A 19,226-nucleotide genomic window follows, 5' to 3' on the forward strand; every position below is an offset into this window, starting at 1 on the left:
ATTTGACTTTCGATGCTATGTCGTTTTCATACTGTCTCTGGGCCTCCCTCCTTATCTGCGCATACTCGTTTCTGGCTCTTCTACTAATCTCCTTGTTTTCCTGGGTCCTATGCCTCCTGTACCTTTTCCATTCTCTGTTGCACTTAGCTTTTGCCTCCCTACACCTTCGGGTAAACCAAGGACTCGTCTTGGTCTTCCTATTATTTCTGTTTCCCTTGGGAACAAAACTTTCCTCTGCCTCCTTGCACTTTGTTGCCACATATTCCATCATCTCGTTTACTGATTTTCCTACCATTTCTCTGTCCCACTGAACCTCCTGCAGGAAGTTTCTCATACCTGTGTAGTCCCCCCTTTTATAGTTTGGCCTGTCCCCTTCAGTTCCTGTTACCTTCTCCACTTGTAACTCTACTATATAGTCAAAACTCAGAACCACATGATCGCTAGCTCCAAGGGGCCTCTCGTAAGTGATGTCCTCGATGTCTGAACTGCTCAGGGTGAACACAAGATCCAGTCTTGCTGGCTCATCCTCCCCTCTCTCTCTGGTTGTGTCCCTGACATGTTGATGCATGAGGTTTTCAAGTACCACATCCATCATCTTTGCTCTCCATGTTTCGGGACCCCCATGTGGCTCCAGGTTTTCCCAGTCGATCTCCCTGTGGTTGAAATCGCCCATTACCAGTAACTTTGCTCTGCTCGAGTGAGCTCTTCTTGCCACCTCAGCCAGTGTGTCCACCATCACCCTGTTGTTTTCTTCGTACTCCTCTCTTGGCCTCCTGCAGTTCTGTGGTGGGTTATACATCACTCCAATGACTACTTTATGTTCTCCGGACTGAATTGTACCTACAATGTAGTCTCTTTCTCCAATCATGTCCATGCCTTCCATTTCCTCAAATCCCCATTGGTGTTTTATGAGCAGTGCAACCCCTCCTCCCCCTCTACTCCTTCTATCTTTCCTCAGGATCTGATATCCTGTTGGGAAGATTGTGTCTGTTATTATCTCAGCGAGTTTTGTTTCTGTGACTGCTATGATGTCTGGGGATTTTTCACTGATTCTTTCATTCCACTCCTCATGTTTATTCATTATTCCATCCGCATTTGTGTACCAAACCTTTAGTTTCTTTTCTATCATTGTGGTCATGCAAGTATATTGGGGTTGGGGGAGGGAGAGCCTTGGTGGGGGCCTATATGGGGCTGTGGTGTAGGTGGGGTATGTGTTGATGGGGGTGGGGTCAGAATGCCCATAAGGGACAGCTGTTGGGGTGAGGTTTGTGATATGGGGGTTGGTGGCAGAGGGAACAGTGAGTGGGTTGGAGTATAGGTTGCTCAGTTGCGTTGGGAATGTCGCGGGTGGGGTCTTTTGGTGGGAGATTCTGTGGGGTGTGTTTGCCCTTCCTCCTGTGTCTGGGTCCTGCTCATTTTCATTGCTTCTCGTTCCTCCTTGCGTCTCTGTACCCTCTCTTTCAGTGTAGTCCTTTCTTCTTGTGTTCTGTCGCGGTCGAGGTATACTCTCTGGTACCCCTCTTTGTCTCTCAGTCTTGCTTTCTCTTGCAGAATCCTGATTCGAACTGATTCTTCCTTGAAAGTTACTCTGACAGGCCGTATCCTTCCACTCGCAAACCACCCAATTCTCTGAAAATTTGTCACCTGGGTCATATTGCCCTCCCCTATTGTTTTCATGATGCCTTCAATCATTTTTTTCTCCTCCTGTTTTATTTCTTCAAAGTTGGCCCCCTTGGCTTCTTGGAGCCCGTACACAAAAACTGACCTCGCCCTTTCCTCCTCCCACTGAGTCTCCATCTGCTTCCTCTGAGGCATTTTGTTTCCTTCCATTGACATGTTCTTGCCTTCAGTCCCTGTCATATCTGAAACATCTATTCTTAGTGGACTGTCTTTCCTGGCCAGCTGTCCCGTGCTACTGCAGTTGGCTGTTAGAACCTCTGCATATAACAAACCTTCATTTTCTTCGGACCTGTCGCTTGATCTTAGTGTGCTCATCGTCTTTTCCCTGGCCCCACGTGGGTCTGATAGGTCCTTCGTGTACGGCATGTCTCCGTTGTTGCTTACCATCCCCTTGTCTGCGCCTGACTCTGAATTTCCATCATTGTCTTCAGACCTGTCGTTTGATCTCAGTGTGCTCGTCGTCTTTTCCCTGGCCCCACGTGGGTCTGATAGGGCCTTCCTGTACGGCATGTCTCCGTTGTTGCTTACCATCCCCTTGTCTGCGCCTGACTTTGAATTTCCTGATGTCACGTCTGAATTGTCATTTGTCTCTCTAATCTGTTTCAGGCTTTGCAGTTTCTCTTCTAAGCACTGTATCCTAGCTTCTGCTGCTAAGGCCTGTACTTCCCACTTCCTGCACTCTTCAGCTATCCGCTCCTCCATTTTCTTACCAAGCTCTACTATCTTCCTTCCCCACTCTTCCTCCCTTTTTTGGAGCTCTAACTCCCAGTCTTTCCTCCCTGGTTCTTCTACCAGATCTCTGGTTTTCCGTCCTCTAAGGTATGTGTGTGTGTATGTGTGTGTATGTGTGTCTGTATATGTGTCTGTATATGTGTGTGTTTGTTCTCATTAATGTAAAGTGGAATGCCTGCCTGTTTTGACTCAATCTTCACTTGCATATATTGTTAATACTGATGTTTCTGTTTACAGTATACTAAGTTAATGATAGTTACTCGTGCCCACTCAAGGCATTGAAAATATATTAAGGGTATGCTGTCATGGTCTGTCTTTATGTACTGTGTTGTGCAACACAGGATTTATGTCCCTGCCTGTGATATGATGAATAAGACATGTGAAAATTAGACACTTGTGCAACATCTGGGTATCTTTACTGTAGACGTTTCGCCATCCAGATGTTGCACATGTCTAATTTTCATCTTGTCCTTATTGCATATCATTCACGTACAATAAGACATGTGCAGCACTAGGATACCTTTACTGCAGAAACAACACTGTTACCCTTGATAGGAGGCGGTCAGTCGTCCTACGCATTTTGAGACATTTGCATTGCTACTGTCGTTCAGAGTGTGGGAGTATGTGGTGAATGGGAATTTAGATGCAGTGGTAAGTGTGCTGTGGTCGTGACCTGGTGTCAAGCACACCATCGTGTGTGATGGTCGTGGCGCCCATGTGAAAAACTTCGGACCTGCGTTATGAAGATAGGGGCCTTTTAGGCAAAGCTTTCGCTTCACACGCTGAACGTCTAGGTTCGATTCCCGGCAAGGGTGGAAACCGACAGATTGTAATAAAATTGGTAGAATTACCGACAATATGTAAAGTAAAAGGACACAAGTGCAACTAATGTGACATTTTATTGTGGCAACGTTTCGCTCTCCAGGAGCTTTGTCAAGTAACGGCTTGACAAAGCTCCTGGAGAGCGAAACGTTGCCACAAGAAAATGTCACATTAGTTGCACTTGTGTCCTTTTACTTTACAAAGGTGGAAACATTGGGCGTGTTTCCTTACACCTGTTGTCCATGTTCATCAGTAAAATGGGTACCTGGGTGTTAGTCGACTGGTGTGGGTCGCATCCCGGGACAAAATTGACCTGATATGGCCGAAATTTTCTGCATAACAAGCGGCTTTTTATACAGTAGTATGTCAATGTCAGCTAGGACTGCATACCATGTACTTGTAGAAATAAAGATATATTATATGTGATACCTAAAAGCCGTGGAGGAAGACAAACTGCAAATCTAATATATAAGGTCGTGTTTTCTTACCCTTGCGAGCATTTGGAGTGACAAAGGTTCCAGGACTTAATGTATATATAATAACAAGCCCTTAAGATATTACATTTTGTGCCTTTCTAAATTCTTAGACCTACTGAAGGGATCACCATCCCGTGGGGTGTAAGAAGGGCCCATGTAAGATAAGACTTCGTTCTGATTTTTAACCCCGGAGGGTTAGCCACCCAGGATAACCCAAGAAAGTCAGTGCGTCATCGAGGACTGTCTAACTTATTTCCATTGGGGTCCTTAATCTTGTCCCCCAGGATGCGACCCACACCAGTCGACTAACACCCAGGTACCCATTTGCTGCTAGGTGAACAGGACAACAGGTGTAAGGAAAAGTGTCGAAATGTTTCCACCCGCCGGGAATCGAACCCGAGCCCTCCGTGTGTGAAGCGGGAGCTTTAGCCACCAGGCCACCCCAAAAGAACATTTAGACTCGTTGGAAGGATTCTAACTGAACTCTCACCACTATGGGTGTTGGGTGTGGTAGATAAACATTACTGATTTTTACTCTACCCTTGTAAAATGTCACAGATTAGGGTAACTCACAGTGAGGCATACACTAAAACTGGTATTCAAAAAATAAATACTGTACACCAAACTTCAAGCTGGAAGAAACAATCTATAAACCCTCAAAATATATAATACCGTCTAGGCAATCTGGACACCCACGATGCCTTGTACCTTCTCACAAAGTGCTTGAGTCTGCCCAGGTTGACATATTTCCTAAGATGTGCACCTTCATATGATAACCCTATACTGCACGAATATGACAGTATTCTGAGGCAGATTTTTACGAAAGTACTTAACCTTACTCTAGAAGACGGGCAGTGGAACCAAGCTACACTTCCAGTCAGACTAGGAGGCATTGGTGTCCGCAAGTCATCACAGATTGCGTTACCTGCTTTTCTGTCCTCGTGTATTGCATCCAGAGAGCTTGTAGCAGCGATTCTCCCTGAACATCTTAGGGACAAGATTGGAGCTCAGGACCAAAAATTCCTTGACGGAGCAATGATCTGGGATAATCTAACGGGCTCAGAAACCAGACCTGCTCCCCCCAACAACTACAAACAATCGCACTGGGATGGTCCAATAGTGGAAAATATAGCCTCAACGATGCTTCAGAGTGTGTCAGGGAAGGATAGAGCCCGCCTGCTGGCAGTGAGAGCCCCTCATGCTGGGGACTTTCTGTTGGCTGTTCCCAACTCCAGCCTTGGCACACGCCTCGACCCACAGACCATCCGCATCGGTGTTGCCCTTCGACTTGCCGCCCCTATTCTCGCCGAACACAGGTGTATTTGTGGCAGTGAAGCAGCAGACCGATTCGGGTACCATGGTCTTGTGTGCCGTAAATCCGAGGGAAAGATTGCAAGACATGAGGAGGTTAATAACATTATCAAGAGGAGCCTCACAACAGCTGGATGCCCAGCAGTAAGGGAGCCACCCCAACTATGCAGATCTGATGGCAGCCAGAAGCGTCCAGATGGTATCACCCTTCAAGCCTGGACAGATGGGAAGCAGGTGGTGTGGGACTATACATGTGCATCTACCTTGGCTGATACCTATCTCCAATACACCAGGGAGGAAGGAGGGGCAGCTGCCAGCTTTAGGGAGTCCCAAAAGTCTAGAAAATATGGAGAACTTGCCCATCATTATATGTTTGTTCCCATAGGCTCAGAGACCCTTGGCTCATGGGGAAAGAGTGCATCTAATTTCCTTAAGGAGCTGGGAAAAAGACTCATCAGGGTAACTAGGGATCCCAGGGCAGCTAGTTTTCTGTTCCAGCGGCTCAGTGCGGCTGTTCAAAGGGGTAATGCATGCTGCATTTTGGGCACGCGCCCCAGCTCTGAGGAGCTGGATGAGATTTTCGCCTTATAATCGGTGATACACACGTAACAACATGTACCGTATATGCCACCTTTATATCAACAATGTATCTCTTAAATCTTCTGTGCCATATTATGTAATAAAATATTCCTATTGGTAAAAAAAAAAATAGTTTAAAAGATGGGGTGGTAGGGGAAGTGGAATATTCAAATGGCTTCAGGAAGAAATCCAAATATTCTTCCTTGAAGCCTTTTTATCCACTTCTCCGAGGCTATGGGTCCCACAATTTACACCAGAGGTGGACCCCATCATACCGTCATATATTATTTACAAATAAAAGAACTATCCAAATCGTAGAAAAACAAACGAGATAAACTAAAATCAAATAAAAGATATCTTTATACATAAAGGTAACGCACCTTTCCAAGACTACTATCGTCTTGGATCAGATCCAGGGATCCCTTTACCATTGTGTAGAGCCGTGTTGCACGAGGGTGCAGGTTGTGGTGGGTGAAGATATGTGATGATGCGAGGAGTTGAGCTCCAGCTCTGTACGTGATGACACTTGGAAGACTTTAAAAATCAGTTGTCCGGAAAACAAGTTTGATAAGTTAAGCTAATAGTGAATAACTTGCGAGCAGAAAGAACAAATAGAAAACACAGAATGAGCTTGGTATGAAGACAGGTATTTCAGAGGTTTAAAAAATGTGTTAGAGTAGCAGTAACAGGCGAGGCAGTTGAGCAAATCTCCAGGGGCGGCTGCTGCTGTTTATGCCCTGGAAGGCAGCGTAGAATGGCAGCAGCAGTGAGAGGTAAACACAAGGATGTGGTATACAAGAGCTCCGTCCCGCTACTGACGACCCTGCACCTACTCTAACACTTTCTCACCTCCCTGGCCCCTCCCTCACTTCACCTTATACAGCCCACCAGTCTGGTATCGCCTACCCCAAATATCTCCCACATCGACTCGAGTCTTCTTCCTAGTCCATACCTACGATTATTACTAATTTGTCTTCCTGTAACCTACCTGGAAATAAAGGACCCCAACGGAAATAAGTCACTATCTGACTTTTTGGTTATCCTATGTTCTCTACACAGACTTATGCATGATAATCTATGTAACTATTTGTGTATACCTGAATAAACTTACCTATACCTCTGCCCTACTCTCCATCCTGCCCTTCCATCCCTTAATATTCCTTTCTACATTCCATCCACCCCCCCCCTGCATTATCCATCGTCTCCCACCACCCTACCGCATCATATCCTTACAAAACAACCCCCCCCCACACACACACAACGGAAGGGATAGACTCAGAAGTGTCCTTGTTTGCGGACGATATGAAGTTAATGAGAAAAATCAAATCGGATGAGGATCAGGCAGGACTACAAAGAGACCTGGACAGGCTACAAGCCTGGTCCAGCAACTGGCTCCTTGAGTTTAACCCCGCCAAATGCAAAGTCATGAAGATTGGGGAAGGGCAAAGAAGACCGCAGACAATATAGTTTAGATGGCCAAAGTCTGCAAACCTCACTCAAGGAAAAAGATCTGGGGGCGAGTATAACACCGAGCATATCTCCTGAGGCACACATCAATCAGATAACTGCTGCAGCATACGGGCGCCTGGCAAACCTACGGATAGCGTTCCGATACCTCAGTAAGGAGTCGTTCAAGACTCTGTATACCATTTACGTCAGGCCCATACCGGAGTATGCAGCACCAGTTTGGAATCCACACCTAGTCAAGCACGTCAAGAAATTAGAGAAAGTGCAAAGGTTTTCAACAAGATTAGTCCCAGAGCTACGGGGATTGTCCTACGAAGAAAGGTTGAGGGAAATCGGCCTGACGACACTGGAGGCCAGGAGGGTCAGGGGAGACATAACAAAATACTGCGCGGAATAGATGAGGTGGACAAAGACGGGATGTTCCAGAGATGGGACACAAACACAAGAGGTCACAATTGGAAGTTGAAGACTCAGATGAATCAAAGGGATGTTAGGAAGTATTTCTTCAGTCATAGAGTAGTCAAGCCGTGGAATAGCCTAGAAAGTGAAGTAGTGGAGGCGGGAACCATACATAGTTTTAAGGCGAGGTATGATAAAGCTTATGGAGCAGGGAGAGAGGACCTAGTAGTAATCAGTGAAGAGGCGGGGCCAGGAGCCGAGTCTCGACCACACACGAAACAGGGAGATTGCTTGAGGCATGGAAGACAGCAAATGTAGTCCCAATCTTTTAAAAAGGAGACAGACATGAAGCATTAAACTACAGACCAGTGTCACTGACATGTATAGTTTGCAAAATCATGGAGAAGATTATCAGGAGAAGAGTGGTGGAACACCTAGAAAGGAATGTTCTCATCAACAGCAGCCAACATGGTTTCAGGGACGGGAAATCCTGTCTCAAACCTACTGGAGTTATATGACATGGTGACAGCAGTAAGACAAGAGAGGGGTGGGTGGATTGCATATTCTTTGACTGCAAGAAAGCGTTTGACACAGTTCCACACAAGAGATTGGTGCAAAAACTGGAGGACCAAGCAGGGATAACAGGGAAGGCACTACAATGGATCAAGGAATACTTGTCAGGAAGACAGCAGCGAGTCATGGTACGTGGCGAGGTGTCAGAGTGGGCACCTGTGGCCAGCGGGGTCCCACAGGCGTCAGTCCTAGGACCAGTGCCGTTTCTGGTATTTGTGAATGACATGACGGAAGGAATAGACTCTAGGTGTCCCTGTTTGCAGATGAAGTTGAGAAGAATTCACTCGATCGAAGATCAGGCAGAACTACAAAGGGATCTGGACAGGCTGCAGACCTGGTCCAGCAATTGGCTCCTGGAGTTCAATCCCACCAAGTGCAAAGTCATGAAGATTGGGGAAGGACAAAGAAGACTGCAGACGGAGTACAGTCTAGGGGGCCAGAGACTACAAACCTCATTCAAGGAAAAAGATCTTGGGGTGAGTGTTACGGTTTGAATCTTATTTTTAGCCAGGTTAGTGCACTCCGTAACAACACAATTCATAGAATGAAAGGATATGGTTCCAAACTTAGAAATGCAAGGCACAAATAGTAGTTACTCAGTCTTTTCAAGTTTCTTTTTATTTAAAAGCTTAAATACTTTAGATATTCATAAATATCTATTAAATATCACTGTCAGAAACTTTCCTTCACACAAGAAAACTCTTAAATACAATGTACATGTCAATATGGTCACTACACTTGGTAATGATCAGAGGAATATTACCGCTTCCTCAATAGTAACATTACTTGTGTGCAAGTACATATATTGAGAATTAACACTTTCACTGAGTAACTCCCTGGCATAAGGAATATATCACAAAGTTCTAAGATTGACACTGGTCGTCACATCGTAACCTGAAGATAACAGTATATGATTGTCAGAAGACTTCACAATAAACCACAAGCTGGATCAGGAGTTTCTATAACCCAATTCTCTATCCAAGTGAGAATAAGGCGGAGTACTAGGAGGGTAGCTCAGTCAATGCACACTGAGTCAGCAGATAGAGTGAACTGCCGTATACAGTAAATTCCTTCATGACATCAACTCGTCAAAAGGGGGAGAGGGTAGAGCGGTGCAAACTACCCACCAATGGAGATACCTTGTTATAAACCTTAGCCAGGTGTACCTACCTAACACATTACTCAAGATATATATATATATACATCATACCCGGGTATATTCCTAAATCAGATAATATTATAAACTAGTGGAATCTTTAATTTAGCTAATATTAAAGAAACCCAGAGTATAATATTAAGTGGATAATACATATAAATTAATCACATTATGACCTTGGTCATAACAGTGAGTATAACACCAGGCACATCTCCTGAAGCGCACATCAACCAAATAACTGCTGCAGCATATGGGCGCCTAGCAAACCTCAGAACAGCATTCCGACATCTTAATAGGGAATCGTTCAGGACCCTGTATACCGTGTACGTTAGGCCCATATTGGAGTATGCGGCACCAGTTTGGAACCCACACCTAGCCAAGCACGTAAAGAAACTAGAGAAAGTGCAAAGGTTTGCAGCAAGACTAGTCCCAGAGCTAAGAGGTATGTCCTACGAGGAGAGGTTAAGGGAAATCAACCTGACGACACTGGAGGACAGGAGAGATAGGGGGGACATGATAACGACATACAAAATACTGAGAGGAATTGACAAGGTGGACAAAGACAGGATGTTCCAGAGATTGGACACAGTAACAAGGGGACACAGTTGGAAGTTGAAGACACAGATGAATCACAGGGATGATAGGAAGTATTTCTTCAGCCACAGAGTAGTCAGTAAGTGGAATAGTTTGGGAAGCGATGTAGTGGAGGCAGGATCCATACATAGCTTTAAGCAGAGGTATGATAAAGTTCACGGTTCAGGGAGAGTGACCTAGTAGCGATCAGTGAAGAGGCGGGGCCAGGAGCTCGGACTCGACCCCCGCAACCTCAACTAAGTGAGTACAACTAGGTGAGTACACACACACACACACACACACACACACACACACACACACACACACACACACACACACACACACACACACACACACACAAACACACACACACACACACACACACACACACACACACACACACACATTTGCAACAAGGCTAGTTCCGGAGCTCAGGGGTATGTCCTACGAAGAAAGGTTGAGGGAAATCGGACTGACGACACTGGAGGACAGGAGGGTCAGGGGAGACATGATAACGACATACAAAATACTGTGTGGAATAGATAAGGTGGACAGAGACACACATTGTTGTCCTTGGGCCACTGGGCCCAAGGACAACAGATAGTGAAAAAAACTGAAGAAAGGAAAGCTGCAATGGAGGCAATTAAATCGAATCAGGGGATACATAAGGATATGCAGTTGCAGAATGAAAGGGAGAGGTCTGTCTTTGTTTATGGGCTCCAGGAAGTTGAAGAGGAAACTTACAAAGCAAGAAGACAAGGGGAGAAAAAAGTGATCAAAAGCATCATAAAAGCAATAGGAGAAGATGACATGGTCCAGCTGGCAAATTTTCAGAGAATAGGGAAGTCTGCAAGAAGAAGAACCCGGTCAGTCAAAGAGACTTTCGAGGCAGAATCGACTCGAAACAGAATCCTGAAGGAGAAAGCAAGACTAATGGACGTGCCAGCATACCAGAAGGTGTATCTCGACTGCGATAGAACATGAGAAGAAAGGCAGAAACTGAAATAGATGGTACAAAGACGAAAGGAGGAAAGAGAGGTGAAGATGGAGATGGACAGGAGAACCCAGACTCAGGAGGATCAAATACAGCCTCCCTCACAACCACCTACAGAAGCCCTCCAACCAGGACAACCTCAATGCAATCAAACATTCTAACTCAAAATACACATGCCATTTTCAAACCCCCCACCCACCTCATTGCAAACTCCACCCTCACAGCAACCACCCATAGTTCCTTAGCAGGTCTCCCACTTCCCCAACCCCAACATACCCCCCAGACCACAGTTTTAGAAAAGAAGTTAAAGGTTTGATATACAAATGCAGATGGAGTAACAAATAAGTGTGAGGAGTGGCATGAAAGAATCAAGGAGACATTCCCAGACATAATAGCACTCACAGAAACGAAACTCGCCAGGATAACAGATACAATCTTTCCACCCAGATATCAAATCCTCAGGAAAGATAGAGGGAGGAGAGGGGGAGGAAGAGATGCACTGCTCATTAAAAACCAGTGGGGATTTGAGGAAATGTAAGGAATGGATGGAATGTGTGAAAGGGACTACTTAGTAGGAGCAATCCAGTTTGAGGACCATAAGGTGGTAATTGCAGTAATGTACAACCTGCCACAGAACTGCAGGAGGCCAAGAGAAGAATACGATGAGAGCAACAGTGCAATGGTTGACACACTAGCCGAGGTGGCCAGAAGAGCTCACATGGGGGGAGCAAAGTTACTAGTTATGGGTGATTTCAATCACACGGAGAATGACTGGGAAAACCTGGAGCCCCATGGAGAGCCAAGATGATGGATGTGGTACTGGAAAACCTCTTGCATCAACATGTTAGAGACACTATGAGAGAGAGAGGTGAGGATGATCCAGGAAGACTGGACCTTGTATTCACCTTGAGTAGTTCGGACATCGAGGATATCACATATGAAGGGTCCCCTTGGAGCTAGTGATCATGTGGTTCTGTGCTTTGATTACATAGTTGAGCTGTAAGTGGAGAGAATAGCAGGAATAGGACAGGAAAAACCAAAATACGAAAGGGGGGACTACACAGGTATAAGGAACCTCCTGCATAACGTTCAGTGGGAGAGAGAACTGTTAGGAAAACCAATAATAGAAATGATGGACTATGTGACAACAAAATGCAAGGAGGCAGAGGAGAGGTTTGTTCCCAAGGGAAACAGAAATAATGGGAAGACCAGAACAAGTTCTTGGTTCACCCAAAAAAACTAGGTGCACTAGAGAATGGAAAATGTACAGAAGACAAAGGATCCAGGAAAATTAAGAGATCAGCCAAAGAGCCAGAAACAAACATGCACAGATAAGAAGGGATGCTCAGCGACAATACGAAAATGACATAGCATCGAAAGTCAAGTCTGACCCAAAGCTGTTGTATAGCCACATCAGGAGGAAAACAACAGTGAAGGACCAAGTAATCAGGCTAAGGAAGGATGAAGATTGAGACACTTATGCAGCATATGGGAATCTTTATTCAGGAAACGTTTCGCCGCACAGTGGCTTCATCAGTCCAATACAAAGAGGAAGGCGTAAGGAGAGGAGGAGTATGAGGTAATCAGTCCCTCAGCCTGGAGTCGATGTGTTCAGTCCATCAATCTTGTAGAAAAACTTGTCGGTTTTTCAAACCATTCATCACTAAGGAAGGATGGTGGGGAGTTCACAAGAAATGACCAAGAGGTATGTGAGGAGCTCAATATGAGATTTAAAGAAGTATTTACAGTGGAAACAGGTAGTACTCAAGGAATTCAGAACAGGGGGGGGGGTGCACCAACAAGTGCTTGATGAGGTACACATAACTGAGGAGGAGGTAAAGAAGCTGCTATGTAAACCTGATACCTCAAAGGTGGTGGGACCGGGCAACATCTCTCTGTAGGTCCTTAGAGAGGGAGCAGAGATGCTGTGTGTGCCACCAACAAAGATCTTCAACACATCCATTGAAACTGGGCAACTACCTGAGGTATGGAAGATAGCAAATGTAGTCCCATTTTTAAAAAAAAAGAGAGACAGACACGAGGCATTAAACTACAGATCTGTGTCACTAACGTGTATAGTATGCAGAATCATGGAGAAGATCATCAGGAGGAGAGTGGTGAAGCACCTAGAAAGCAACAAGTTTATAAATGATAACCAGTATGGTTTCAGGGAAGGAAAATCCTGCCGCAAACCTACTGGAGTTTTATGACAAGGTGACAGAAGTAAGACAAGAGAAAGAGGGGTGGATAGACTGCATTTTCTTTGACTATAAGAAGGCCTTCGACACAGTTCCTCACAAGAGGTTAATGCAAAAGCTAGAGCATCAGTCACACATAACAGGAAAGACACTGCAATGGATCAGACAATATCTGACAGGGAGGCAACAATGAGTCATGGTACATGACGAGGTGTCAGAGTTGGTGCCTGTGACAAGAGGGGTTTCACAGGGGTCAATCCTAGGACCTGTGCTATTTTTGGTATATGTGAATGACATAACAGAAGGGATAGACTCAGAAGTGTCCTTGTTTGCTGCAGCATACGGGCATCTGGCAAACCTAAGGATAGTGTTCCGATACCTCAGTAAGGAATCGTTCAAGACTCTGTATACCATATACGTCAGGCCCATACTGGAGTATGCAGCACCAGTTTGGAATCCACGCCTGATCAAGCACTTCAAGAAATTAAAGAGTGCAAAGGTTTGCAACAAGGCTAGTCCCAGAGCTAAGGGGATTGTCCTACGATGAAAAGTTAAAGGAAATTGGCATGACGACACTGGAGGACAGGAGGGTCAGGGGAGACATGATAACGACATATAAAATACTGCGCGGTATAGACAAGGTGGACAAAGACAGGATGTTCCAGAGAAGGGACACAGAAACGAGAAGTCACAATTGGAAGTTGAAGACTCAGATGAGTCAAAGGAATGTTAGGAAGTATTTTTTCAGTCATAGAATTGTCAGGCAGTGTAATAGCCTAGAAAGTGACGTAGTGGAGGCGGAAACCATACATAGTTTTAAGACGAGGTTTGATAATGCTCATGGAGCAGGGAGAGAGAGAGGGCCTAGTAGCAATCAGTGACGAGGCGGGGCCAGGAACTATGAATCGACCCCTGCAATCACAAACAGGTGAGTACAAATAGGTGAGTAAACACACACACATACACATTGAGAGGAATTGACAAGGCAAGTAAGTTTATTCAGGTATACACAAATACAGTTATATAAATTATCATACATAGCAGCATATGTGTAGAGAACCTAGGATAACTCAAAAAAAAGTCAAAGTGACTTGTTTCCATAGAGACAGGATGTTTCAGAGAGGGGATACAGCAACAAGGGATTACAATTGGAAGTTGAAGACTCAGATGAGTCACAGGGATGTTAGGAAGTGTTTCTTCAGTTATAGAGTTGTCAGGAAGTGGAACAATATGGAGATTGATGAAGTGGAGGCAGGATCCATACATAGCTTGAAGAAGAGGTATGATAAAGCTCATGGAGCAGGGAGAGAGTAGACCGATTATTATTATTATTATTATTATTAATAATATAATCAAGGGAAAGAGCTGAAACCGTAGGTCCTACTATATAATCCTACGGCGTAGGATTATATAGCGGCTGTGGGGGAGGGGGATGTGGAAGATATTCAGGCTTAATTCAGGGAACTGGAGCAAAGATCCAATTCCCTAGATTAAGAGCCCTTCACCAGCGTCAAGGAACCTTCCTTGAGGAGAGAGAGTGGACCGAGTAGTGACCAGTGAAGAGGCGGGGCCAGGGACTGTGAATCGACCCCTGCAGCCACAAGTGGGTGAGTACAAATAGGTAAGGTGAGTACACACACACACACACACACACACACACACACACACACACACACACACACACACACACACACACACACACACACACACACACACACACACACACACAAACACACACAAAGACTCCACCCGCGACATTCCCAACGCAACTGAGCAACCTATACTACAACCCACTCACTGTTCCCTCTGCCACCAATCCCCATATCACAAACCTCACCCCAACAGCTGTCCCTTATGGGCATTCTGACCCCACCCCCATCAACACAAACCCCACCTACACCACAGCCCCATATAGGCCCCCACCAAGGCTCTCGCTCCCCCAACCCCAATATTCTTGCATGACCACAATGATAGAAAAGAAACTAAAGGTTTGGTACACAAACGCGGATGGAATAATGAATAAACATGAGGAGTGGAATGAAAGAATCAGTGAAAAATCCCCAGACATCATAGCAGTCACAGAAACAAAACTCGCTGAGACAATAACAGACAATCTTCCCAACAGGATATCAGATCCTGAGGAAAGATAGAAGGAGTAGAGGGGGAGGAGGGGTTGCACTGCTCATAAAACACCGATGGGGATTTGAGGAAATGGAAGGCATGGACATGATTGGAGAAAGAGACTACATTGTAGGTACAATTCAGTCCGGAGAACATAAAGTAGTCATTGGAGTGATGTATAACCCACCACAGAACTGCAGGAGGCCAAGAGAGGAGTACGAAGTAAACAACAGGGTGATGGTGGACACACTGGCTGAGGTGGCAAGAAGAGCTCACTCGAGCAGAGCAAAGTTACTGGTAATGGGCGATTTCAACCACAGGGAGATCGACTGGGAAAACCTGGAGCCACATGGGGGTCCCGAAACATGGAGAGCCAAGATGATGGATGTGGTACTTGAAAACCTCATGCATCAACATGTCAGGGACACAACCAGAGAGAGAGGGGAGGATGAGCCAGCAAGACTGGATCTTGTGTTCACCCTGAGCAGTTCAGACATTGAGGACATCACTTATGAGAGGCCCCTTGGAGCTAGCGATCATGTGGTTCTGAGTTTTGACTATATAGTAGAGTTACAAGTGGAGAAGGTAACAGGAACTGAAGGGGAAAGGCCAAACTATAAAAGGGGGGACTACACAGGTATGAGAAACTTCCTGCAGGAGGTTCAGTGGGACAGAGAAATGGTAGGAAAATCAGTAAACGAGATGATGGAATATGTGGCAGCAAAGTGCAAGGAGGCAGAGGAAAGTTTTGTTCCCAAGGGAAACGGAAATAATAGGAAGACCAAAACGAGTCCTTGGTTTACCCGAAGGTGTAGGGAGGCAAAAACTAAGTGCAACAGAGAATGGAAAAGGTACAGGAGGCATAGGACCCAGGAAAACAAGGAGATTAGTAGAAGAGCCAGAAACGAGTATGCACAGATAAGGAGGGAGGCCCAGCGACAGTATGAAAACGACATAGCATCGAAAGTCAAATCTGACCCGAAACTGCTGTATAGCCACATTAGGAGGAAGACAACAGTCAAGGACCAGGTGATAAGGCTGAGGAAAGAAGGTGGGGAACTCACAAGAAACGATCAAGAGGTATGTGAGGAGCTCAACACGAGATTTAAGGAAGTATTTACAGTAGAGACAGGAAGGACTCTGGGGGGACAGACCAGATGGGGACACCAGCAAGGAATACACCAACAAGTGTTGGACGACATACATACAGATGAGAAGGAGGTGAAGAAACTGCTAAGGAACATCGATACCTCAAAGGCAATGGGACCAGACAACATCTCCCCGTGGGTCCTTAGAGAGGGAGCAGATATGTTGTGCGTGCCACTTACCACAATCTTCAACACATCCCTGGAAACTGGGCAACTACCTGAGGTATGGAAGACGGCAAATGTAGTTCCCATTTTTAAAAAAGGAGACAGAAAAGAGGCACTAAACTATAGACCTGTGTCATTGACGTGTATAGTATGCAAAATTATGGAGAAGATTATCAGGAGGAGAGTGGTGGAGCACCTGGAACGGAACAGGAGTATAAATGCCAACCAGCACGGATTCACGGAAGGCAAATCCTGTGTCACAAACCTTCTGGAGTTTTATGATAAAATAACAGAAGTAAGACAAGAGAGAGAGGGGTGGGTTGATTGCATCTTCTTGGACTGCAAGAAGGCCTTTGACACAGTTCCTCACAAGAGATTAGTGCAGAAGCTAGAGCATCAGGCGCATATAACAGGAAGGGCACTGCAATGGATCAGAGAATACCTGACAGGGAGGCAACAACGAGTCATGGTACGTAATGATGTATCACAGTGGGCACCTGTGACGAGCGGGGTCCCACAGGGGTCGGTCCTAGGACCAGTGCTATTTTTGGTATATGTGAACGACATGACGGAAGGGTTAGACTCAGAAGTGTCCCTGTTTGCAGATGATGTGAAGTTAATGAGGAGAATTAAATCTGATGAGGACCAGGCAGGACTTCAAAGAGACCTGGACAGACTGGACACCTGGTCCAGCAAATGGCTTCTCGAATTTAATCCTGCCAAATGCAAAGTCATGAAGATGGGGGAGGGGCACAGAAGACCACAGACAGAGTATAGGCTAGGTGGCCAAAGACTGCAAACCTCACTCAAGGAGAAAGATCTTGGGGTGAGTATAACACCGAGCATGTCTCCGGAAGCACACATTAATCAGATAACTGCTGCAGCATATGGGCGCCTGGCAAACCTGAGAACAGCATTCCGATACCTTAGTAAGGAATCATTCAAGACACTGTACACCGTGTATGTCAGGCCCATACTGGAGTATGCAGCACCTGTTTGGAACCCGCACTTGATAAAGCACGTCAAGAAACTAGAGAAAGTACAAAGGTTTGCGACAAGGTTAGTTCCAGAGCTAAGGGGAATGTCCTATGAGGAAAGATTAAGGGAAATCGGCCTGACCACACTGGAGGACAGGAGGGTCAGGGGAGACATGATAACGACATATAAAATACTGCGTGGAATAGACAAGGTGGACAAAGACAGGATGTTCCAGGGAGGGGACACAGAAACAAGAGGCCACAATTGGAAGTTGAAGACACAAATGAGTCAGAGAGATAGTAGGAAGTATTTCTTCAGTCATAGAGTTGTAAGGCAGTGGAATAGCCTAGAAAATGACGTAGTGGAGGCAGGAACCATACACAGTTTTAAGACGAGGTTTGATAAAGCTCATGGAGCGGGGAGAGAGAGGGCCTAGTAGCAACCGGTGAAGAGGCGGGGCCAGGAGCTAGGACTCGACCCCTGCAACCACAAATAGGTGAGTACAAATAGGTGAGTACACACCCTCCACCCCACATTTGTCCCTCCCCACCGAGTCCTTCCCTCCCCACCACCTCCAAGGATCCTTCCCTCTCCACCACCCCATAGTATCCTTCCTTCCCCACCATCCCCCACGATCCATCCCTCCCCCCCAGGATCCTTCCCTCCCAGCCATCCCCCAGGATCCTTCTCTCTCCACCACTCCCCAGGATCCTTCACTCCCACACAACCCCTCTGATTCCTTCCCTCTCACCCAATATCCTACCTGTCCCACCCCTCCTCCCTATACATATAGTACGGTATATAACATTCAACATGGATATCAAAGTGTTGCTCTCCCCTCCCAAAATATAATAATATAATTTATTCAGAGAGCACTAAACCCTTAGGGGTCATAATAGCGCCTGAGCAATAGAAAATACTCAACTTCGAGGCGAGCAAGGTAAGTCCAGTTCCTCGGATCATGAGCCCGTCACCAGCATCGATGCAAAATAATGGAATAATGCAAAAATAACACTATACCACATCTAGATTTAAAAGTGGCAGTATTTCACCTACAAACGCCGTTAAATATACCAGCTGTCTTTTACGTAGACTACACGACTACACCACTGGAGTTTACCTGGTGGAGTTTACACTGGTGGCATTCTCAAGCTTGTGTCAACCTCACACACTTATACAAAGTTTCCGAATAGCCTATGTGACATAATATAATAATGATAATAATAATAATATTTATTTACTAAAAGTACATGTACAAGGTATACAGTCCTAGCTGACATCAATGATATACTACTATATAGAAAGCCGCTTGTTATGCTGAACATTTCGGGCAAATTAGGTCAGTTTTGTCCCAGGATGCAACCCACACCAGTCAACTAACACCCAGGTACCCATTTTACTGATGGGTGAAAATGTTTCCAGTCGTACCGGGGATCGAACCACGGATGCGTGATAAAGGAATAATAAGAAAAGTTGGTAGATGGATCTATAACTTCCTGACAAATGGAACAAAAAGAGTAATAGTAAACAGAGTAAAGTCCCAGGCAGCCACGATAAAAAGCTCTTTTCCACAAGGCACAGTACTCGCTCCCATTCTATTCCTCATCCTCATTTCTGACATACACAGAGATGTAAGCCATAGCTCTGTGTCTTCCTTTGCGGATGACACCCGGATCACCATGGCAGTGACATCCATCGAAGACACCGCGAGACTAAGCGCACATCAACCAAATCTTCGAATGGGCCACTCAGGACCATATGAAGATCAACGAGGAGAAATTTCAACTACTCATATATGGAAAACTTGAAGAAATTAAAAATGTATCAGGGTATACGACAAATTCTAACCATACA

The 19,226-nt window shown here is 45.5% G+C and overlaps 1 protein-coding gene across 5 annotated transcripts in view; it reads right to left on the reverse strand.

The window, feature by feature from the left end:
* LOC128691278 (sodium-dependent nutrient amino acid transporter 1) overlaps window positions 1–6,436 on the reverse strand; it is a 151,424-nt gene extending 144,988 nt beyond the window's left edge. For 2 of the 5 annotated variants that reach the window (XM_070091567.1, XM_070091564.1), the window contains exon 1: window positions 5,981–6,432. In XM_070091567.1, the coding sequence (XP_069947668.1) occupies window positions 5,981–6,031 (51 nt within the window). In that variant the 5' untranslated portion in view covers window positions 6,032–6,432. Of the gene's footprint in view, window positions 1–5,980 lie in introns of all 5 variants that reach the window. The other 3 variants (XR_011392823.1, XM_070091565.1, XM_070091566.1) reach the window with 3 other exon arrangements.
* Between the last annotated feature and the right edge of the window lie 12,790 nt (window positions 6,437–19,226).

The sequence above is a fragment of the Cherax quadricarinatus genome, chromosome 36 (assembly GCF_038502225.1).
Source record: "Cherax quadricarinatus isolate ZL_2023a chromosome 36, ASM3850222v1, whole genome shotgun sequence".
NCBI lineage: Eukaryota > Metazoa > Arthropoda > Malacostraca > Decapoda > Parastacidae > Cherax > Cherax quadricarinatus.